General features: G+C 66.7%; 1 protein-coding gene and 1 long non-coding RNA gene across 2 annotated transcripts in view; one reads left to right on the top strand and one right to left on the bottom strand.

The window, feature by feature from the left end:
- The window catches only part of Col18a1 (collagen type XVIII alpha 1 chain), a 37,660-nt gene that overhangs the window by 12,779 nt on the left and 2,485 nt on the right, over positions 1-22,396 (top strand). The window contains 37 exon segments of the mRNA XM_021256406.2: positions 3,187-3,273; positions 3,528-3,587; positions 4,585-4,729; positions 7,643-7,719; positions 7,941-8,099; positions 8,301-8,327; positions 8,812-8,874; positions 8,957-9,043; positions 9,179-9,232; positions 9,313-9,471; positions 9,951-10,013; positions 10,673-10,699; positions 11,236-11,367; positions 11,683-11,745; positions 12,617-12,643; positions 13,376-13,402; positions 13,861-13,932; positions 14,158-14,193; positions 14,378-14,467; positions 15,274-15,303; positions 15,372-15,398; positions 15,614-15,676; positions 15,839-15,913; positions 16,280-16,306; positions 16,445-16,498; positions 16,756-16,830; positions 17,259-17,327; positions 17,547-17,589; positions 17,877-17,939; positions 19,042-19,085; positions 19,160-19,285; positions 19,515-19,659; positions 19,746-19,819; positions 19,958-20,086; positions 20,962-20,994; positions 21,490-21,738; positions 21,976-22,173. Coding sequence (XP_021112065.2) covers positions 3,187-3,273; positions 3,528-3,587; positions 4,585-4,729; positions 7,643-7,719; positions 7,941-8,099; positions 8,301-8,327; positions 8,812-8,874; positions 8,957-9,043; positions 9,179-9,232; positions 9,313-9,471; positions 9,951-10,013; positions 10,673-10,699; positions 11,236-11,367; positions 11,683-11,745; positions 12,617-12,643; positions 13,376-13,402; positions 13,861-13,932; positions 14,158-14,193; positions 14,378-14,467; positions 15,274-15,303; positions 15,372-15,398; positions 15,614-15,676; positions 15,839-15,913; positions 16,280-16,306; positions 16,445-16,498; positions 16,756-16,830; positions 17,259-17,327; positions 17,547-17,589; positions 17,877-17,939; positions 19,042-19,085; positions 19,160-19,285; positions 19,515-19,659; positions 19,746-19,819; positions 19,958-20,086; positions 20,962-20,994; positions 21,490-21,738; positions 21,976-22,173 — 2,979 coding nt within the window.
- On the bottom strand, positions 19-22,088 carry LOC147830298 (uncharacterized). The gene is made up of 3 exons (XR_015451167.1): positions 21,905-22,088; positions 14,480-20,118; positions 19-14,151 (listed from the first exon to the last, which is right to left on the bottom strand). It is a non-coding gene; the product is annotated as an uncharacterized LOC147830298 (long non-coding RNA).

The following is a 22,396-nucleotide window of genomic DNA, read 5'->3' as shown; positions in this document are numbered from 1 at the left end:
TGGCACATGGGCTGGGTGGGATGGGCGGCCACTTGACACTGGGACCACAGCTGCCGCTGCCCGGTGCAGCCTGGGGGTGGAGCCCCTGCTCCCCGGTGACCAGCCTGGTTCCTGTTCCTGGGTCCCCCTGGCAGATGGGGTGTTTGTGCCCTGACTTCTGACCCGAGGTTTCTCCGAGACCTCAGGGCCGAGCCCACGAGGGCCCCTCCATGTGTCCTGGGGCTGTGGGAAGTGGGGTGGACGATCCAGGCCTGCACCAGGTGAGTGGGGCTGAGGACAGCCCAGTTCCTTGGTCTATACAGCCTCGAGCCTTGGTAAAAATGATTAACCGCCTGAAGCCGGCAACAGGAGGCCCTGAACCAAGCGGGCCCCTCTGTACGCCTTGCACACCTGTGAGGCTAGAAGTTGCACACCTGTAAGGAGAGTTTGCCCGCCCGGGAGGGCAGACGTCCCCAGAGAATGCCACACCTGGTGCGGCTGGCGGGCCTCAGCCTGGGTTACTACCAGAGCCCTGTGACTTCACCAGAGCAGTGTGGGCAGGGCTTCCCAGAGGTGACAAGGGGTGGCTGTCTCCTGTGCCCCAGGGACTCCCTGGGCCTTTGCTTCCCAGCCTGTGGGTCTTCCAGCACTGGTGCAGCTCCCCAGGGAGCATTCTCGAGGGCCCTGTGTGGTGCGGACTCAGCCCAAGTTCCAGTGCTCTGCCCGGTCCGCAGCTGGGCCACCCCTGCCTGGTCCAGACGGGTCCCAGTGTGTCCCCGGGGACAGAGAGCTCAGTGTGGCCCTGACACGGGCTGCCTGTCTGAAGTTGTCCTCATCCAGTTGCGCCCAAGTCCTGGGCAGGAACTTTCTACCTGAAGGTTCAGGAGCCCCAGGACTTTGGTACCAAACCAGGTCCCTTTGTTTCCTTTTGATCCTCAAACACGAGTAACGGGGAGGAGCATCATCCTGTCTAGCGGGGCGGCCTGTGGTGTGGCCTCCCGGCATCTCCGGAAGAAGTGGCGTGTCCTCGAATTCTGCACAGGGCACTGGCCATGAGCCCCCTCTGCAGCCCACGGTGCTGGCAGGCTGCATCACAGCCACGTCCAGAGAGGCGGCCTGTCCACACGTAGGCAGTAGCGCCCAGCAGCTCATTAGTGGAGCCAGATGTCCCCCGCCCATGTGTTGGCCGTTTGTTTCTCTGTTGCTTATTTTCTGTGATGACCTGCCTGTGTTCTTGCACTGGCGCTGGCTTGGCTGCCTTCCTGGCTTTATGCAGTCTTTACAGATGAAAAGGCAGAGCCTTGGCCTTGTATGCTGCAGATGTTACTTCCCAGGTCAACATTTGCCCTTTTGCTTTTCAAAGCCCAGTGGGATGTGCGCAGGGTCTGTGTGGCCACGTCTGGGCTGCAGAGGACACCTGTAACTCTAACCCGCAGTCTGCAGTGGAAGGACGGGGCCAGCCGCAGGCCTTCTCCCTTCGACTCCAGTCCGGCTCACCCGTCCCGTGGTCTAGAGCAGGGTCCCCAACCCCAGGCTGCAAACGTACCGATCTGTGTCCTGTTAGGAGCTGGGCTGCACAGCAGGTTAGCGGCAGGCAGGGAGGCTTCCTGGGCCTTCGTGGCCACTCCGGTTGCTGCAGCACCCTGAGCTCTGCTGCCTGTCAGTCAGATCAGCGGCGTGGGGTTCTCACCGTGCTGGGCCTGCTGGAACTGCACGCACAAGGGGTCCAGAGTGCACACTCCATACGAGAACCAAATGCAGCAGTGATAGAAATAAAGTGCACGGTGTAATGATAATAGATAATAGCAAGCTGGCTGCACAGATGGTGAGCACTCAGGGCCGCTTCACAGGAGGCCCAAGGACGGAGCCGAGGCCACCAGAGAGCAAGGGGGGCTGAGTCCCAGCCCCATGGCACAGAGGGTCGTGGGGTCCCCAACACAGCACATGGGCAAAGGGAGGCAGAGGCAGTGGCAGCTACACGGCATGGCCCCCCAAGTGGGCTCTGCTCATTCACACGTGTGTGCGGGCAGCCTGCAGGAGGTGTCCCTGGGCCTCCCTCCTGAGGTGCTCTGTGTCCTGGGCTTCCAGTGTCCTTGGGTGTCACAGTTCGGCTCTGAGTCTGTCACACATGTGCAGTGGGTCCCGTGGCTTTTGCATGGCTGGCATTGTCCTTGCTGAGCGTCACCAGAGAGTTCCAGCCCGGGGTGGCCTCGGTGCCGGCGGGTGCAGGGCTCTGCCCATCTGTGGCTCCTGATCCATCATGGTGCGTGCTGCCCTGGGCACAAGCCACTCTGTGTGGGGCTCTGGCCTAGGGTCAGTGCATGGCTTTGGGGAGTCCAGGCCTCCTGAACCACTGAGACCACCCCAGACCCCAGGCCCCCAAGAAGCCCCTCCCTGTCCCTGGGGTTCTCAAACTGGGTGACTCAGTCACCTCTGCAGGTCTGGGGGACCAAGGAAGCCTGGGTCCCATCCCAGGAGACACCACGGTGTGGACTGGGGGCGCTGCAGGATGTGCTCCTCCCCCACACTGCCCGACCCATGCCCCAGGGGTGTTGGGCCTACACTGCACACGTATGCACGTGCCCACACACATTCACACAGGACCTTGTGCTCTGCAGCATGATTACCCATGTTCACACAGGACCAAATGCTCTTCACGGTGTGCACACAGAACCACACACTCCAACAAGATCATATGCATTCACACGTGATCACACGCACCCATATGTGTATGCACGCGTGCTCTCCCAGGTCCTCGGGTGCTGTGGCCTCTGAGACAGTCAGAGCCCTGTGGACTCAGCCATGGCCATGTCACTCCTCAGGTGAGTCCCAGGACTGATCCTAGGCGGCAAATGAGGCACAACTTCTCAGCGTCAACCAGACCTATGGCCTTGCCCCACTGTCTCCAAGGGTGTTGGCTAAGCACGTGTGTGGAGCAGCCCGAGTGGGTGGCCTGGCTCACGCCCAGGGGACCTGTGCGTCCTCATCTGGGAGGCCACCCTCGGGGCAGCTGGCCCATCTGGGCGCCTTCTGCACTGGATCCCGATGGCGCCTCCCAGTCTCCTCACACGGGAAGGACTGACCGGCAGGGCACACGGCGTCCTCGGCTGAGGCCCCACCTCGGGCTGCTGGCGTTGGGCTCAGATGCGCCGGGCAGGACGGGGTGAGTCGCCATCAGGAGCCCTGGTGACCCGCTCCCTCTTCCAGGGGGCGATCGCGGAGCTGTGGGTGCGTGGGGACCCCCGCGTGAGCCCCGTGCACTGCTTGGACGAGGAGGACGAGGACAAGGAGGGGGTGAGTGGTGCTGGGCCTTGGGGCAGGGCCTGGGAGGCCAGGTCCCAGGTGACGCCGCCTGGGTGCCAGGAGCCATCTGCACTTCCCCAGGACGGCGCCCGGGATGCGTGGTGCGTGCGGGCGTGTGTCTCGGGGTCTCCGCCAGGGCCGCTCCGCCCGACGCAATGGCACGGGCAGTCCTCGGCGTGAGGCTTCTGCCAGGCCCTGCGGGGTTGGCGGCTCTGCTCAGGTCTCCCTCGTGGCCCCTCCCACAGCCATCTGGAGACTTCGGCAGTGGCCTGGAGGAGACCGGAGAGCTTCACCGGGAGACCGGGGTGAGTGTGGTGTGCGGAGGCGGACCCCGCAGTGGGGCGTGGAGTACGCACAGCCCTGAGTGACTGCAGGGCTCCTCTGTGCATGAAGGAGGCCCCTGGAAACCGCACTGGGGCTGCTGCTGCTGGCCGACTTCTCCCTGCGGCTCCATCTTGGCCTGGGCGTGTGAACGCCCCGGAGAGGCCAGCGTCCTGGTTCCCACGTCGCTTTGGTCTTTGAGGCAGCCTTGGCCTTCGCTTGCCCGAAAGCTTGTGGGTGGCCGTGGGCCACAGGTGGGCTTGGGACTCTGATGCCCACAGACAGTGCCAGCCTGCCTGGGAGCCGCCCTGCAGACCCGGAGCTACAGTGCCTGTCCCGCCTCTGCCCACCCCGCGCCAGGCCCTGGGCCCTGGACATGCGGCCGCCCAGGGAGCCACACGGAAGCTGCCAGATGTGGCCCCGGGTCCCCTGTAGTCCCCCGATGTCTAGGGCTCAACTCTCAACTCCAGGGGCGCCCAGCCGCTGCTCTGTCCTCCCCTGAACCAGGTCGTCACCGAAAAGGAATGTGGCCAGGAGCCCTGCCCACACGAGTGGCACAGGGAGGTCCCCAGCCCCAGGGCTGGGTCTGCAGGTCGGCCAGCTCCCTCCACTCCCGGAAGTCAGGCGGTCGTGCTGGATGTGCAGGGCCACAGGCCTGGGGTCCCCACCGTGACCCTCCTTGGGCCTCTGTGTCCCCAGCCGCAGGAAGCCCCGTGCAGGGCCCGTCCCAGCTCCCAGCTCTAGGCTCGGGGACAGGGTCCGCTGGGTGTGTGGTGCCGGCCCGCAGGCTGGGGAAGACCCAAGCAGCTGGCTCCGCAGAGGCCTGGAACTCCCGTCCAACTGCAGCAACAGCTGCTTCTTATCTTTCTTAAAACCTATAAATACTTCACTCTGCAAACAAGATCATCAGAGCTCAACAGACGCCGAAGCAGGTCGTCCACCGTCACAGAGTGACAGGGCCGCTTCCTGTCCCTCTTGCAGGCCATGACCCAGACGCTCGGTCTCCCCCTGCCTCCGCCCGTGACTCCTCCTCCCCTGGCCAGAGGGGGCAGCGTGGAAGATGCCAGGATGGAGGAGATGGAGGAGCCAAGCACGGCAGCTTCACCACGGCATGAGGCTGTTCCAGGTGTGTGACGTGTGTGCAGTGCAGGTGTGTGGTGCACCTGTGATGTGTGTGATAGATGCGTGCTGTGGGTGGTGCATGTACTTGTGTGCGATGCGTGTGATGTGTGTGAGTGATGCGTGTGTGAGAGCTTCGAGTGGGTGGTGGAGCGTGCTGCCAGGCCTGGTGCTGGCCGCTGGCCGCTGGCCCCTGGCCCCCTCCCTCAGGCCAGGTCGCAGCGGGTCATGGGGCACAGTTCCTGGTGGCCCAGAAGTCTCCCATGTGGCTGCCGCTGGGACCCAGCTTCTCCTCCTGCGTCTCGAGCTCTCTGTTGCAGCTGAGCCGCAGGGGTGTCCTGATGCCACCTTGTCTGGGGCCTGCGGGGTCACCAGGGGGCCACTGAGGGGCCCGGGCGGAAGGTGACATCAGGTGAAGGTGGCCTTGCCCGGGCTCAGCCCGGCTCAGCGTTGAGGGCACTGTTCCAGTGGAGGCTGCCAGTGGGCGCCGGTGTGGGGTGCAGCAGGCTGGGCTGGAGCCGTGGGGTCTGCATCTCAGCCACGAGGCTGCGTGCACGGTGACAGCCCTGGGGAGGGGCCCTGCCCTTTCGGCACTCGGCTCTGTGAGGCTGCCAGCCCGTGTCGTTTTCAGCCCCTGAGCCCATCCACCCTCACCAGCTCGCTGGCCGGGCATCAGGAGCGGGTTTGCCTGGGCCCTCGAGGTCGGCCCGCCAGTGCCTGGGGACCCAGATGGGTCTCAGCTCCGTCTGTTTTGCTGTCTACACCGTCACCATACGGCGACCTGCACAGGCTTCATGCGCACGTCAGCTCCGACCCGGGCTGAAGCCGTCCCCACAGTGGCGCCCTTGACCACGGGCCATTCCGGGGTCCTCGGGCCTTCGCAGCCCCCCAACCTTGCCTGGGAGTGGGCGTGGCCGAGGATCTCACTGGTGCCTCTGCTGACTGAGGGCCAGGGTCCCTGCCACTGTCTTGCTGCAGAGGAGCCGCGGCGTGGACGACCAGCCTGGTCATCCGCTGGCCTGGCCGAGCCTGTCCTGCCCTCCCCAGGTGGGGCACTGCAGGTGAAGCTGCCCAGGGAGCAGCCCTGCCCTGAGCCCTGCAGAGGGGCTGTTGGCGCTGCCACTGACACTCCTCCCGTCCTCCTTGGGGCTCATGTGCCTTTGTGAGGTGACCGCGGTCTTTATCAGACTCTTTGCAAATGTTTGTCCGGTCTGAGGCTTGCAGCTTCGTTTTCTTGCCAGTCAGTGTTGTTGGGAAGGCAGAGGTTTCGATGCAATGAGCAGCAGTTTTCTTACAGGCGCCAAGCTTGGCGTCAGCCTGAGAAGCCACAGTGACAGCTTCGGTGTGTGCTCCATTTCGAGCCACAGTGTGGGGGGTACAACCCTCGAGTAACTGTCTCCTCCTGCTCACGCCTGACCCAGCTGTCTGTGCCACTATCAGGAACCGGCACAGCCTTTGCCCCGAGTTGATCAGTCTGTGGCGCCATCCTTCTGCCCGGAGACTGGCCTGTCCCTCTGGGCTGCAGCAGCCGCTGCCAGGAGTCCTGTCACTCTGAGCAAGTCTTGAGGTTGGGCAGGTCCCACCCCCATGCTTCCTTCGCCTTGGTGCCCCAGGCCCTTTGCATGTCCACAGGAGTTTTGGAATCAGGTTGTCAATGTCCATAAAAAATAGGAAAGACTTCAAAGCTAGCTGAAGTTTCGGTCAGAAGATTTGTTAGCGTTGACACCCTGAACACTTTGAGTCTTCTTCGATTTTCTTTAGTGATGTTTCTGTGGCTTTAAATACCCCCAGGCAGGGGTTTTATATTTGCCCTTATTGCTTAGTCCCCAGCCTTGGAGCGCTTGGGAAGGGCTTTGCTGCCCCCTGGTGGCTGAGGCCCTGTGCGGCAGATCCTCAGGCCCAAGGTCCGGCCAGGTGCTGCCTGCCCATGGCTCTGGGCTCTGCGGTCACAGGTGGTGGGCGGGGCTGCGCAGTGCAGGCTCAGGGCGGGCGTGGGTGGACGGCCGCAGTGGCCTCGGGCCGATTGGACAGGGCCCTCGACTCTCCAGGACACGGAGAGCAGCCAGTGCCTGGAAGGCTGCTGGTGCCGCCCGCCAGGTGACCACCCTTGTGGCCAGCCGATCCCGCAGTGGGCTGTGTGGAGGCTGAGGTCCCCCAAGGGCCCCCGGGAAAAGACGTCCAGCGCGGTGTCGTCCCATTTTCTGCTGGGCAGGAGGCTGCGGGAGCCCCGCCCCACACCGGCCGTGGCCCTGTGTCCTGTTCTCTGTGTGTCCTGTTCTCCGTGTGTCCTGGCTGTCTCAGGCTCTTCTGGTTCTGACAAACCCGAACAAACCACGCTCAGCTCTGGCCGCTCAGGCGGGCGGGGCTCCAGGGCCGCACTCGGTCCTCGGCGGGGCTCCCACCCGCACTGGCCCGGAGGGGACCCCCAGGACACCTGGCCCAAGTGGAGCCCTGGGGTGGGCTGTGTGGGCTGTCCGCGTGGCGTGTCGATTTGGCCCTGGTTGGCGGAGAACGTCCCCTCACCGCCCTGCGGCCACCGTGCGGGGCAGGGTGCAAGGAAGGGATGAGCGAGCACGTCTGCCTGTGTGTGCACCAGGCGAGTGTGTATTCGGGAGGCGAGCGAGGGGTGTGCGGGTGCGTTTCTGCTGGTTTTCACCGTCTTCAGCTGCATGCTGGGAGGAAGTAACAGGGGCTGAGCTGGCCTCTGTTAAACGGGCCCGGAGGAAGCTTCTGGAAGTTCTGTGCCTCGTGGGCCTGGCTTAGGACGGCCGTGGGCTCCATGCTGGCTCCGGTTCTCTCCCTTGTGGCCGCCTGTGTGTCCCTCCTCTGTGTCCCAGCCCTGAGGCTCCAGGAAGTCACCCCTGGGGGACAGCGGAGGCCGGGGCCACGGGGTCTGATGGCAGCCGCTTCTCCTCCCCAGCTAAGACCCTTCCTGGCCCAGGTTCGAATGACGCGTGGGACGAGAGTGCCTGGAGCCCGGGGAGCAGCCAGGGGAAGGTGAGGCCGCCTGCCGGGCCCTGGCTGCCCTGGCTCCCTCACCATCTCCCTGGTGCAGCCCTGGGGCCCGTGCCCCTGCCCGCCTGCCCTGCGTGTCCCCTGCCCGCCAGCCCCGTTTCCTGTGTGACCTGTGTCCTGTCCAGGACTCGGGCAGTGCGACCGCAGCACCAGGAGGACGTGTGATGCAGCAGCCCATGCCCTCCTGTCCCCTTTGTCCGTAGGGAGGCCTGAAGGGGCAGAAGGGGGAGCCGGGAGTTCAGGGGCCACCTGGCCCGGTTGGGCCCCAGGGCCCTGGAGGCTCCATGATGCACGGCCCTGGGGCCCAGGGTCCCCCTGGGCCCCCAGGGAATGACGGTGCCCCAGGCAGGGACGGTGAGCCGGTGAGTTCTGTCCGCTCGGCGGGGTCCGTGGGGAAGGGCACTGCACAGTGAGGCTCTGAGGCCGAGGCCCAGGGTGGCCGCCTGTTCAGCAGCCAGGCAGTTCCCACAGTGCAGCTTTCGGTGCGGGGAAGGGGCTGGGCGAGTCCCCTCGGGTCTGTGGCCTGACCCCATCACTAACGGCCTCTTCCTGGCACATTGCAGGGGGACCCTGGCGAGGACGGAAGACCAGTGAGTTTGCCATTCTTCTTGCCGCTTGACGGGGGGTCTGTGAGGCCCGCGCCCTTTAAAAAGTCCTGGTGCAGCTTCACCCCGCTTAAGTGAACCCCGCCCGCTAGGGACAGCATGAGGGCCAGGCTGCTGCCAGGCACAAAGGGGGAGCGTCGGGGGGCCGAGCGGTAAGGGGGAGGCGGGGAGAAGGACCTGGTCCGTGCCGGCCACAGACCACGCTGAGCCTGGGAGGGATTCATGGGGTGCGGCCCCCGGGCCTACTCAGCGCTCCCGAGCCGAGCCGCCGTGTGCTCCCTGCACACGCGAGCCTGGGGAGGGACGGCCGCTCTCCCCCTGCACAGGGGCGTCACCCGCACGCCGGCCCTCGCCTGGTCCTCTCCCGGGCTCCACGGCTGCCGTCCACCTCCGCTCTGGGGGGAACTGGGGTGCAGAGGCCCCGTGGATGGCGCCGCCCTGCAGCACCGGCCCTGCCCTTGTCTTCCAGGGGGACGCTGGGCCACAGGGCTTCCCGGGGCCCCCGGGGGACGTGGGCCCCAAGGGAGAGAAGGTGAGTGTGCGTGGACTGGCGCCCCTCGCGCCCAGCCTGAGCCGGGCCCCACAGCCTCTCTGACGGGCGTCTCTGTGTCCAGGGAGACCTGGGGGTCGGGCCGAGAGGACCCCCAGGGCCCCAAGGGCCGCCGGGGCCGCCAGGACCGTCCTTCAGGCACGACAAGCTGGTGAGTCCAGCCTGGGCCTGGGGCTGGCGGGTGTGGGGACCCTGGCAGCCTCCGGGGGGCGCTGTTCCTCTTGGACGCCCAGCACAGTCTGGGTGGGACGGGGCAGGGCGGCCTGCTGAGCTCTCCCTCCCGCAGACCTTCATCGACATGGAGGGCTCTGGCTTCAGTGGCGACCTGGAGACCCTCAGGGTGAGTGGCGCAGCCGGCTCACGTCGGTGGGGTTGTCACCCCGTGCGGCCGGGCCTCACCCACCGTGTGTCTCTGTCCAGGGCCCACGAGGCTTCCCTGGCCCCCCTGGGCCCCCTGGAGTCCCAGGCTTGCCCGGAGAGCCCGGCCGCTTCGGGGTGAACAGCTCCCACGTTTTGGGACCCCCAGGCCTCCCCGGTGTGCCTGGGCGGGACGGGTCCCCTGGCTTTCCCGGCTCCCCGGTAAGTCCTGCTGCCCTGTCTGCCAGGAGTGGACACCGCCCGCTTCTGGGCCACCCTGAGGGATGGCCCTCGTGGGTGGGGTGGGGACCCCCAGGGCGCCGCACCTGCCCATCTGACCACGTGGAGCCCTGCACAGCCCTGGGGCAGCCCCGGGGGTCCCCACCGCTGCGGGCTGCTCAGCCTGGTGTTCGCCCTGCACAGTTGAGCGGCTCCACGTCACCAGCACAGACAGCAGCCCCTGTGTCAGGGAAACGGGGAGGTCCCCTGCCCTCAGCCTGCGAACCCCTCCACCTGCTGGCCCTTCTTGTCCTCCTGGACCTGACGGAAACAGAAATAAGGACCAGCTCAGGGCTACGGCCGAGCCCCGTGTCTGGGACACCCCTGCCCCGCCTGTGGGGACTTCCATCCCGAGGGATTTCCTCCTGACCCGGGCTTCAGTGCGGATTCCCCCACAGCCTCACTCTGCTCTTCTCCCGCAGGGACCCCCAGGACCCCCAGGGAAGGAGGGTCCTCCAGGAAGAGTGGGCCAGAAAGGCAGCCCTGTAAGTCCTCCCACTGTCCGGGTAGAGCTGACCCGGGCACACCGTGTGCCCAGGGTGGATGTACCCTGCCTGTTGGGAGCCCACCCTAGGGACCCCATGGAGGGGATGCACCCCCAGGCGGAGGCCTGGGGAGACCCCCGGATGGCAGCTGTGGGCTCGGGTGAAAGTCAGGGCTTCCTCTGACAGGCCTTGGCCCTGCTGCTGACTGGACAGCAGCCGCTAAAGAGTAAGGACACTTCCTCCCCGCGGCAGTGTTGCTCCCAGCGTGGGGAGCAGGCTCTGAAGGGCACGCGGGCCGTGGGTTCGGGCAGGCTTCTGTGAATGGCATGAGGGGCCGAGCGGAGGCTCCACAGCCTGAAGCGCTTCCTGCGACAAGCAAGGCAGGAGCCTCCCGGGCCCAGCAGAGCACGTGCCCTCTGATGGAGCCCTCTGGGCCACAGTGCAGCCCAAGTGCCCCCTCTCCTGGGAGGCAGGCACCAGGCACTGCCGGGGCTGGGCCCTGCCCAGTGCCTCTGGGGGCCCTGTCCCTACCTGCCCCAGATGAGCGGGAAGGACTCAAGCAGACACCACAGTGGCCCGGTCAGAGGGAGCTGGGAGGGCTGCTTGCTTTCTTGCTTTTCTGCTGGTCTGACTTCACTGTAACCCTTTCCTTCCTGCAGGGAGACGTGGGCGCCCCCGGACCCAAGGTACAAACCTGGCACCCTCACGCACCCTCTTCACACACGGTGGGAGTGCCCCACGGGGCCGGGGGCGCCCTCGCCCTGTCCATCCCACTAAGCATCACCAGGCAGGGGTTGGCATCTGCCCCGGGCAATTGCGTCCTCTCTGGGCTGCTAGAGAGCAGAGGCGCGAGGTGTCCCTGAGCCAGTGACACAGTTGTCTCCACACCTGGGGCTCTTGGGCACTGGGGGGTCCCCAGGCCCTGGCAGCCCCAGACCCTGCGCCCAGCAGGAGGCCTGAGCCTGGGCTCCCTGGGGAGAGGCCTGTGGTCTAGGCCACGGCCCACCTGCCACACGGCTCCGCTGACCCTGCCAGTGGGCCCGGGGCAGCCCTGGCCCTGCTCCTCCTGGCCTGCTGGGGCGGGGCCCTGTGAAGGGCAGGACTGGAGGGGACCAGTCTGGTGGCTTCTCTTGGGTTTCAGGGGTTGGCATTTCCCTCAGAAGATGCTGTGGCCTGGCTTTAGCTAAGCCCAGAGGTGGCGACTTGTTTCTCCACCCTGCAGGGCAGCCAAGGAGACCCAGGCCCCGAAGGTTCTCCAGGGGAGACCGGCTTTGCGGGAGCCCCTGGCCCTGCCGGACCCCCAGGACCCCCAGGACCTCCTGGGCCACCCGGACCAAGACTCGGCGCGGGATTTGTGAGTGGCAGTAGCTCGGGGCCCCAGAAGCCTGGCCTGCACCACGGCCCTCACTCGGCTGCTTCAGGCCTGGCACCAGTGGCTGCAGTCCCTCAGCACGGGCTTCTGTCCCCATGGGACCCCAGATTTGACCCTGGGTGGCTAAACAGGCAGAGCTGCCGCAGGGCTCCATGGGACTCTGCACACAGGGCGCCAGCTTCCCTGCCAGGGCCCGTCTGTCACCCCCAGTCCTGCACACCCTCTGCTCCCCTGGACCCCAGGGTGGGGGCCCTCCTTCAGGAAGGGACAGAGACCAATGTCCCTGTGCCCCTCCAGGATGACATGGAAGGCTCCGGGGCCCCCTTCTGGTCCACAGCCGGAGGCTCCGCAGGGCTGCAGGTATGGCCTCCAGCCGGGGGGAGGCGCTGGGGGCAGAAGCATGGGCACCGCCCCCCGGGGACACCTGCTGGGCTATGAGGGCCGAGGGCCTGGCCTCCAGACAGGCCTGTGCTGGGTGCTCAGGGTCAGTGGTCTTGGGCTGCACGGTCTGTCTGGGAGCAGGATGTGGAAGTCTCCCTGTGGCTCTGATTTGGGGAAGTAGCCAACATTTGGCCTACGAAGAATCTGAGTTAGAAGTGGGCATTTGTCCAAGGCCCTGCCTAGAACCCTGGCACCGCTCAGGGTCAGGGTCAGTAAATAAGGAATCCGATCCCGAAGTGTCCTGGGCTTGGTCTAGAGGTGCGCAGGGGCTGCTGGACCTCCCTATTCCCCTGCTGGGTCCCAGCACCCAGTGCCCCGGCCCTCTGCCCCCCTTGAGGTCCGGGCACTGCCTGCCCAGGACACATGCTGAGCCCAGCCCCAGCACGCACTTGGCCCCAGGCTCGGCCTGCGGAGGGTTTATTCTGAGCCAGCTCACTGAGGGATTTTATGGGGCAGAAACACCTTGGTGAGCTAGGCCGGTCTCAGCGCTGTAACTGGGCGGTTTCTTTCACACTGTTAAAAGCTTTGCTGTGGCCGGCAGGTACTGGCCGCCTCTGGAGGTGCAGAGGCTGGTGTGGCCAGGGTGGGGCTCCAGGGTGTGGTGTGTGAGTGAAGTAGGGTATGGGTTCACTCCGGCCCTGGTGTGGGGCTTGGCTCGTGACCTGACCCTCCCGTGGGATCCAGGGTGGGTTGCACCCTCGCAAGGCCAGGCTGGTGTTTTCCACACACACACTGATGCTGGAGGGGGTTTGGGGAGGGGACACTAAGCCCCTGCATCCTCTGCCCGCAGGGACCGCCCGGCCTGCCAGGACTGAAGGTCAGTGAGAGGCCCAGCCCTCGTCATGAGTGGTCGAGTCCGGATGCTCTGCCAGGGTGGGGGGCCATGGTGGGAAACAGCAGACACAGGAAAAGCCTGATGGAAAATAACCAGTACCCCAGACTGGAGCCCTGTGCCTCTCCAGAGCCCCAGAGTGAGATTCCCACTTTCAGGCATCTGTAAGAGGAGCCTCAGGAAAGAGCTTGGAGCCCCCTCAACGCCAGGCTTGGGGTCCAAAGGATACAGACACTGGAGGGCCCGAGGCTTTGTTCTGGGGTCCCTGGGCCTAGGGAGGGCTGAGGGGAAGGACCCTCAGAAGCAGGCAGCCTGAGTCCTCTCCCGGGGTCCTCTCCTCGTGGTTCCTTCTCTCCCCTGGCCCTGGGCAGCAGCCGCCTCAGTGGGAGCTGGGTCGGGGTGCGTGGGGCACCTATGGGTGTCACTCCACCTGGCCTGCCGCCTCCCCCGCTCTTGGGATGCGGGGACCTTCAGAGGCTGCGCACCTGGGAGGGCTGCTCTGGGCCCTCCTGTGCCCCCGGAGGCCTTGCTGGAGTTGCTGTGTGAAGTGGGGCCCAGGGCAGTGGCCATGTGCTGTTAGGGTGGTGAGGCCCTGCTCAGCTGCCTGGGCTGGCCAGCATCTGAGCTCTGGGTCCCTCCCGGGGCACAGACCCCACTTCCTGCATGGGAGAGTACAGGTGGCCCCTGCTCCACACTCAGAGCCCTCTGTCCACGCAGGGGGATCCCGGCCTGCCCGGAGACAAGGTGAGTCCCCTTACTTGGGTTGGGGAAACCGAGTCAGTCTAGGGTGGGAGGGACCCCAGGAGGGGCCAGAGACCCATGCCTCTGCACTTTGACCGGGGCTGCCGGGCATGTGCGAGGGACACAGTGGACCTCAGCCGTTGGTCCGCCTTCTCTCCCTGCCGACTCCTTGCCCTTTAACCCAGGCTCCCCTGCTGCAGAGCACCTGTCCCCGGCCTCTGGGGTTTTCACAGGAGGGGCTCAGGCTCTGACTTGTCTTCGTGGGTGCCACCCAGCCGTCTGACACCAGGCTCTGCTAGCTCTGCCCGCTTCTCCCAGCCCTGGGGTGACAGTCACCCTTCAGGGGCACAGCCAGGGCCCAGCAGAAACTCGGCTGGCACCCCCATGGGCCCTGGGGCTTCCTCGGGGCCCTCCACACCCCTGGTCACACAGTGACACCCCGACCGTTCCCGTCTTCCCAGGGAGAAGTCGGAGCAGATGGAGCTCGAGGGTTCCCCGGGCTCCCAGGCAGCGAGGGTCCCACTGGGCCCATGGTGAGCAACAGCGGGCTCAGGGCAGGAAAGGCTCTGGACAGAAACAGGCCAAGTGTGGGCACTGGGTCAGCCCTGGGGCCCTCTGGAGTCCCAAGTCCCCCACCATTGTCTGTGGCCGAGTAGCCAAGTGCGAGTCTCAGCCCAGGGACCTGGTGGCCTGTTGGCCCAGGGCTGAAGATCTCTCCGTTTCTGCGCATGATGGACCATTTCCTTCTGTCTCTGCAGGGACCAAAAGGCGAGAAAGGCAGCCGGGGAGAAAGAGTGAGTGTCCCCAAGGGCGGGGCAGGGCCCAGGGCGGCGCAGGCCCCCGCACACCCCCGCCACCGTGTGTCCTCTCGAGGCCCGGGGCCCCTCAGCCCCAGGCTCTGGGAGCCCACCCAGACCAGGTTGGCGCTGGAGACCTGGCCAGAGCGGCCTCCGAGTGGACACGCAGCTTCTCTTCCAGGGCGACCCAGGGAAGGACGGTGTGGGGCAGCCCGGCCTGCCCGGGCCCCCGGGGCCCCCGGGAGCTGTGGTCTATGTGTCGGAGCCGGGTGTAAGGACTCACATGGGCCCTGAGGGTGCGGCCGTGCTGCAGTGCTGGGGCCCAGCAGAGCCGGGGCTGGGGGGCTGTGCGTCCATCCTGTGCCCGCGCTGCCCCTTGGTCCCTGGGCATCTGTGGCCAACGGGTCCCGGGGCAGGGGCTGCTGCTGCAGAGCTGAGGCCCTGGGCTGTCACCCAGCCCTTCTGCGCTCCGTGTCCTCCGTTTTGAGACGGTCCGCACAGTCATCCAGGACAGGTTGGGCTGAAGGGTGAGCGGTCAGAAGCATGCCTGGCAGGGCCTGCCGTGCCCGCAGGCGGAGAGGCCTAGAAAGCTGCTGGGAGAAGCCGGGCACGTGGTGCAGGCCTCGGATCCCAGCGCTCTGGGAGGCTCAGGCACGAGGACTGCAAGTTCAGGCCCAGCCTGGGCCATCTAGCAACTTACTTGGGTCCCTGTCGCAAAATAAAACATAGAGACGGGGTGGCGTAGCAAAAGGGCCTTGACTCAGCCCAGGAGGCTCCGGCGGGCAAAGCCCACCCCAGTGCCTCAGGACAGCCGACTGGGCGGTGAGGCCTGAGGCGGACGTGCGGACCTTGCCCCAGTCTGGGGCCAGGAGTGGCATCCACCCACGCGGGTGCGGGCTCCCCGGAGTGGCCGTGCTGGGCCCCGCAGGACCTCAGCCCCAGCCCAGGAAAGCCGTGGGGAGCAGGACCCCCACTGCGCTGGCGTCGGCCGTCTGGCCGGTCACTGGCAGGAGCTGTGTGATTTCAGAAGTGTCTCCTTCCTCTTTCTCTGGTTGTCGCCTTCCGCCGACGGGACAGCGAGCCCTGGCCAGCGCGCCGGGCCCTGAGGTAGGTGAGCCCGCGGGGGAGTGGCCGGGCCGGAGTCATGCCGGCGCTCATGCTGTCTCTCCCCGCAGGGCAGGCCGGGCTTCGCGGGCTTCCCCGTGAGTAGCACCCTCACCCTGTGCCCTGGGGGTCCCAGTTGGGCGGTCGCCTCCTCAGGACACCGCGGTGGGAGTGGGCAGAGGGGCTCGGGCTCTTGTGCTCAGTCAGGACCCCGCGGCAGCGCAGGACGGGGCGGACTGGAGACGGGACGGGTGCCCCTGGGCAGGGACGTGGGTTGCGCGTGGCCTCTCGCTCCCGTCTGCTCTCCCCCCAGGGACCCGCCGGGCCGAAGGGCGACGAGGGCTCCAAAGGTGCACCAGGCTCCCCGGGACCCAAGGTGAGGGCAGGGCGCCGCCTGCTGGGCCCACGAGGCTGGTCCTCGGGACCCAAGGCCCACAAGCCTGGACGGCATGCGGCCGACTCTGCCTCGCGTGCTGCCGTGTCCTCCTTGGTCGCTGGCACCCTTGGGGCCCTGATGGCCTCTGCCCTCCTGTTCCAGGGTGAGAGAGGAGAGCCGGGCGCCATCTTCAGCCCCGATGGCAGAGCCCTGGGCCCTGCGCACAAGGGAGCCAAGGTGAGCTTCGGCGCCTGGGGACACAGCCTCTCCTGATGGCCCCGGGCCTCCCGCACTGGGCTGAGGCTGAGCCCCTGCTCCCCTCTGTGGGGCACCGCAGGGGCCCAAGGCTCTGGGGACAGGGTGGGGCCTGGTGGCCCTGAGGACAGGCCCTTGCAGGTCTGGGTGGGAGAGCCCAGAGCCCCAGGATGAGGGAGGCCACAGAGGCTGGGTCTCCTCGCTCCCCACCCCAAGTTTACGTCTGAGTTGGGCTGGGTACGCAGCCGCAGGCCGCTCAAGGCCCCGTCACCTGGCTGCCCTGTGTGGCCAGGCCCTGGACAGGACCCCAGAGCTGCAGGCCCCTAACGTGCTCTGATTTCCGTGCAGGGAGAGCCGGGCTTCCGCGGACCCCCAGTGAGTAGGACTGCCCCACACCGGCCCGCGCCCTGGGCTGGGCTCCCGGGTCCTGCCTCGCCAGAGGCCCAGGTTGGGGAGAGGGTCCCCAGCCACACCCTCACCTCAGGACCCCTCAGCACCCCTTCCTCCCCACAGGGCCCGTACGGGCGGCCTGGGCACAAGGGAGAGATCGGCTTTCCTGGACGGCCGGTGAGCACTGGGGCTGAGCTCGGGCTCCAAGCCAGCAGGGCGCAGCATCCCTCCAGGGTCCCCCCCTGAACACAGCTTTCGTCCCATGTAACCAGAGGCATCTGGGCCAAGGGGGCCCGAGGTGGGAGAGGGGCTGGCAAGGGGGAGGTGTCCCCCGAGGGCAGGCATGGGGCGCACCAGGCTGAGCTGCGGCTGGTCCAGCCCTGCCTGGGTGGGGACCAGGCTGCTGCACCCCACAGCTCCCATGCTCTGCCCAGGGTCGCCCCGGGATGAACGGGCTGAAGGGTGAGAAGGGTGAGCCCGGAGATGCCAGCCTCGGATCCGGCGTGAGGGTGAGTGTCCTGCAGGGGTGGGCAGGCCAGGCCCAGGGCCAACTGCGACCTGTGGCCCTCTCGTGGGCGCTCACGTGCCCACACGTGCACAGTACACTGCTGCGCACGCAAGCCTGTGTGTACACACTCTCATGCACGCATGTACCTGAGCCCACAGGCACAGGGTCCGTGTGGCTCCCCAGGGTTGCGTGGGCCGGTAGGCACACTTCCTTCACCTCACCACTGTCCCTCTGAGGTGGCCAGCACTGGGGCCGGGCCCCCCCCACCCCCGAGGCCTGCTGGTCACAGCCCCGGCACCGTCTGGAAGCATGGCCGCCCTTTTCCCCGGGCACCTGTGACGAGCACGACGTGCTCAAGGCTCTGGTCTTCCTGGCTGCGGTCAGTGGTCTGGCTGGGACCCTGCCTGACCAGAGCGCTCTGTCCCCCAGGGAATGCCTGGCCCCCCTGGACCTCCGGGCCCCCCCGGGCCCCCTGGGACGCCCGTCTATGACAGCAATGTAAGTCGTCAAGGCACCGCACAGCAACGCTGTCCCTGTGGCCCTCAAGGGAAGCCCCTGCCCTCCTCCACTGCTGGCCTCTGCGTCCTGTCCCGGTGCCCTGGGATGGGACTGGGGCCATGAGAAGGCTGAGCTGAGACGCGGAGGCCTGGGGGTGGCCCTGGGGACACAGTGGCCTCAGTTTCCATCCCCCAGCACCACCCCACCTGTTCTTGGCAGGCATTTGTGGAGTCCGGCCGTGCTGGACCTCCAGGACCACGAGGTTAGGCTCCGTGGGGTGGTGCAGGGCTGATGCTCGGGGCTCCCCTGGGACAGATGCCCTCACAGGACGTGGCGAGTGCGCCAGCCCACCCTGGGCCCCACTTCTGGCCTGGGGGTGCCCTCTACCCGGCCCACCTTGACTTCCGGCTGGCCCGCCTCCCCCGTGGCTTTGGTTGCCCCGCTCCGGTCCCCAGCCCGTGCTGTCCTCCCCTCCTGGCCTGCGGGTGGGGCACGGGCCAGAGCCGCCCTTCCCCGACTCCACAATCACTCAGGGTCCCTTTCCTCCAGGGCTGCCAGGGCCTTCTGGACCAAAGGGCGACAAAGGAGAGGTGGGCCCGCCCGGACCGCCAGGTGAGCGCCACCGCCCGTGCCCAGGCCGGGCGTGGTGGAGGGCACCCCACACCCTGTGCGAGTCCAGGTCACGGCTGGTGGTCACTGTGGGGGGAGAAACTTGAGTCCCACAGCACCTGGGCCGGGACGCCACAGCGCCTGGCCTCTGGGGAGTGCAGGACAGGGGGCTGAGTGACATCGACACCTCGCGGGCACCCTGGGGAGGCAGCGCCTGGCTCAGGGGCCTCCCGAAGGTTGGCCCCAAGGAGCCTGCGTGCCGAGCGTGCCGCAGGCCGCATGCTGGGTCCTCTGAGCTTGTCTGCGGCACACTGGCCCGCACACCCACAGCCAGTGCTGCGGGGCCCAGGGCAGCCCAGAGCTGAGGCCCGAGGCAGACAGGCACCCCCGCCCCGATGACACACTGTGCGGCGTGCCCTCGGACCTGGAGCCACTGTCAGCGCCTTCTCAGGGAGTGGAGGGTGCAGCTTTGGGGCAGAGCCCGGAGCTGGGCTCCTACCACAGGGGCTTTCTGGGGGGGAGAAGGCTCCCCACGGGCAGGGACCGCTGAAGGCCAGGGCCCCCAAGTCGCAGTCCGCCGAAAGGTGCTCTCCCTGGGAGGAAAGGGGCTGGGCCAGCCCTTATTTCACAGGTCACAGCCTTCGGCAGCAAGTTCCCAGCCCTGCAGGCAGCTCAGGAGGTCAGCAAATGTTTGATGAAAGTAGACGGGAAGGAGTGTGAGAGGCCAGAGATAAATGAAGGAAAGTTAAATGCATCAGCAGCCCAAAGCTTAAAGCTGGCTCTTTGCAATCCTGACGGCATCAGAGGCCTGTGGGACTGACAGAGGAGTGGCCGGGAGAGGTCTCTGAGGGTCTCCGTGGCCCAGAGGGGCACAGCGGGACCCAGCAGGGTGTGCGGACCAGTGTCAGAGCTGACCCGGACCCAGCTGCCACCAAAGCAGGGCGGCTTAGAAATGTCAGTGATGAGACAAAGCCAGAGGTGAAAACGCCCGTGAGCGGGGTACACAGGGTAAAGCGCTCACAAGCACCGCTGGCGGCTGGCAGGAGGGCGCCGGGCCGCTGTCCACTCCGCCCCGGCCCGCCTCACCTCTCGCTCCCGCCCACAGGGCAGTTCCCCCTGGACCTCCTCCGCCTGGGAGCTGAGATGAAGGTGGGTCACGTCCCTGGGCTGGGCTCCCACGGGCCGCAGCGTGCAGCTAGCTCACCTGTGCCGCCCACCCACAGGGAGAGAAAGGGGACCGTGGGGACGCCGGACAGAAGGGCCAGATGGGCACGCCCGGGGCCAGTGGCGGCATCTTCGGCTCCAGTGTCCCCGGCCCCCCCGGGTACCCCGGGCCCCCCGGCATCCCGGTAAGCCTGGCCTGTGGGGGCCGGCACGGCCTCCTGGGGCACTCAGCGCCCACTCGCATCTCACGCTGCTCTTCTGGGGCCGGGCCGGGCCCCATCCGTCGCTGTCCCCAGCTCTGAGCCCGCTGAGCAGAACCTAGGGCAAAGCCTCATTCCTGTGCCCAAGGACCCAGGGGCCCGGCTGCCGTCCTGAGGACCCGGGCTGAGGTGACGGGGTTTGCTATCCTCCTAGGGTCCCAAGGGAGACAGCATCCAGGGCCCGCCTGGCCCGCCTGGCCCTCAGGGACCTCCGGGCATTGGCTATGAGGGGCGCCAGGGCCCCCCCGGCCCCCCCGGGCCCCCCGGGCCCCCCTCATTTCCCGGCCCGCACAGGCAGAGTAAGTGTAGGGGACCAGGGGGCGGCACAGCCTTGTCCCCAGGCTGCCTGTGTGGCCCGCAGCCTAACCTGCTTTTCCTCCTGTAGCTGTCAGCGTTCCCGGCCCCCCTGGCCCCCCAGGGCCCCCAGGGCCCCCAGGGACCATGGGCACCTCCTCAGGGGTAAGTAGTCAGGTGGCTGGAGGGAACCGGGGCCCAGGAAGGGCTGGGTCTCCCCGACGGTGCACCCTCCCCACCCTCCTGGAGGCCCAGGCCCTGCCACCTCACCCGGGGTGCAGTACTCACCACTGGGCCCCACAGGTGAGGGCCTGGGCCTCCTACGAGGCCATGCTGGAGAAGGTGCACGAGGTGCCGGAGGGCTGGCTCCTCTTCGTGGCCGAGGATGAGGCGCTCTACGTCCGTGTCCGAAATGGGGTCCGCAAGGTTCTGGTGAGTTCTGGGGTCACGGCCCCCTCTCCACCCTGCAAGGAGGAGCTGCTGCCTGCCAGGCTCGGCACGCTTCCTGGGTTCTTAAAGAGTTAGCAACTGTGTTTCCAGCAGTTTCAGGCTCATGAGTGTCTTGGGGGTTTTTTTGTTTTTTTGGTACCAGGGATCAAACTTGGGACCTTGAACTTTCAAGGCAGGCAGCGGAACCACTGAGCTAATTTGCGTGTGCTACACGCACGCCCTCACCTGGACTTGCAGGTGCCTCAGAAGGGCAGAGTGCAGATAGAGGCCTGCACACCCCTGTCCAGGCAAGGCGAGGCCCACCCAGGAGTCTGTGAGGACAGGACTGGCTCTTGGGGCCCCAGGGTGGGGCTGGGTTTAGTTTCACAATGGTGCATTGTGAATACCACCCGAGAACACCAAGGCCCCGGAATGCCCCAGGTCCTGGGCCTGCAGGCCTGGCTCCTCTACGACCCTGAGGTTGCTCATCCAGCCTCGGGCCTGTTCCTGCCTTCTCCAATCCAGGGCCCCTGTCCTAATCGGCCAGGACAGACTTCTCCTTGGTGTGGCCCACGTGAGGCATGGGACAGCCAGCCCTGCACCTCGAACAACCCATTTTGCCTGTGGGGCCTCTGTCCACACTGAGGGGTAGAGTTGATTGGACTCTGCAGCGCCCTCTGGGCAGAAAGGGAGCCCGAAACTGGGCCCTGGGCCCAGGGAGGCGGCGGGCTCAGCCCTGCACCCACCATGCACTAGTGCTGGTGTTGGTGCTGGCATTGGGGTTGGGGTGTAGCCTGGCCCTCGTTCCAGGGCCATGTGGGGGCCCGGCCTGTGGCTGCCCTCAGACCCACTGGAGTAACCCTGCCACTTCCTTCCAGCTGGAGGCTCGGATGCCACTGCCTAGTGCTACGGTAAGGAAGGAACCGACTGTGCAGGACGCTGGCGGCCAGGGGCTGTGAGACAGCAAGGCCCCTTGTGTCCCGAACACTCTTGGTGCTTGCAGCGTGTGACTCCAGTGGTCCCCGCTGGAAAAAGCAGTCAGACAGGAGAATCTGCGGGCGTCCATGCCCCCTGTCCGGCCCTGTGCTTCAGGGTCTGCCACTCAGCGCCCTCCCTGGAATAGGTGTCGTGGGCCAAACCACATCTCCTGTGCCTCTGGCTTCCCTCGCCCACAGTGCCAGCCACAGGAATAGGAGATGGGTGGGTGGTGGGTGGGTGGACAGACCAGCAGGTGGCTAGATAAGGCTGGGCGGATGGGCAGATGGGCAGAAAGGTGCTAAGAGGGCCGGGGGCTGAGCAGTCGGGGGCGGCATGGGGTCAGGAAGTCCAGCCTTGGCTGTAGAAGGGACAGCAGCAGCGGGTCACCGTGCAGGGTCCCCTGTCCATGGCACTGTCCTCCACTGCAGGACAATGAGGTGGCCGCCCTGCAGCCCCCGCTGGTGCAGCTGCACGGGGGCGGCCCGTACCCGCGGCGGGAGCACTCCTACTCCACTGCGCGGCCCTGGCGGGCGGATGACATCCTGGCCAGCCCCCCGCGCCTGCCAGCCCCCCAGCCCTACCCCGGAGCCCCACACCGCCACGGTGCCTACATGCATCTCCGGCCTGCCAGTCCGACGAGCTTGCCCACCCACACCCACCACGACTTCCAGCCAGTGGTGAGCAGCCCGGGGCAGGCACGACCCACCCCTTGGTCCTGGGGGTGTGGGTCAAGGCCCTGACTGGTCAGGGCTGCCCGAGTGCTCAGTGTGGGGTGTCAGAGCCACTCAGGCTGCCTCCTGGGCCTGCGGCACCCAGACAGCGTCTGCCTCCCGGGGGCCGTACCGGGCCTTCAGCATCTGTCACGTGGCTGTGGCGTGTGACAGGTTCACGATGGGCGCATTCTTTCCCTGCAGCTCCACCTGGTGGCACTCAACAGCCCGCTGCCGGGTGACATGCATGGCATCCGAGGGGCTGACTTCCAGTGCTTCCAGCAGGCTCGGGCCGTGGGGCTGAGGGGCACCTTCCGTGCCTTCCTGTCCTCGCGGCTGCAGGACCTCTACAGCATCGTACGCCGTGCAGACCGCGGGGCTGTGCCCATTGTCAACCTCAAGGTGGGTGGCCCAGCCGTGGGCACGGAGCTGGAGCTATCCCGGACGTGTGGGCTCTGGGCCTTGGGCGTGAGATCGGGACAGGGCTTTGCTCAGGGCCTGGAGGCCACAGGGTTCTGCCACTGTGCCGGCCTGGAGCCAGGTGTCTGGGTGTGTCCCAGGCCTGTGGGTGGCCACGCCCCGGAGAGACTGGGCAGGGCCTCGTGCTGGATGTCCTGTGAAGTGC

The sequence above is a fragment of the Heterocephalus glaber genome, unplaced genomic scaffold (assembly GCF_053883595.1).
Source record: "Heterocephalus glaber isolate CG9 unplaced genomic scaffold, H.glaber_assembly_v1.0 deba00000122, whole genome shotgun sequence".
NCBI classification, from domain to species: Eukaryota; Metazoa; Chordata; class Mammalia; order Rodentia; family Bathyergidae; genus Heterocephalus; species Heterocephalus glaber.
This window is presented reverse-complemented; position numbering and strand designations above follow the sequence as displayed.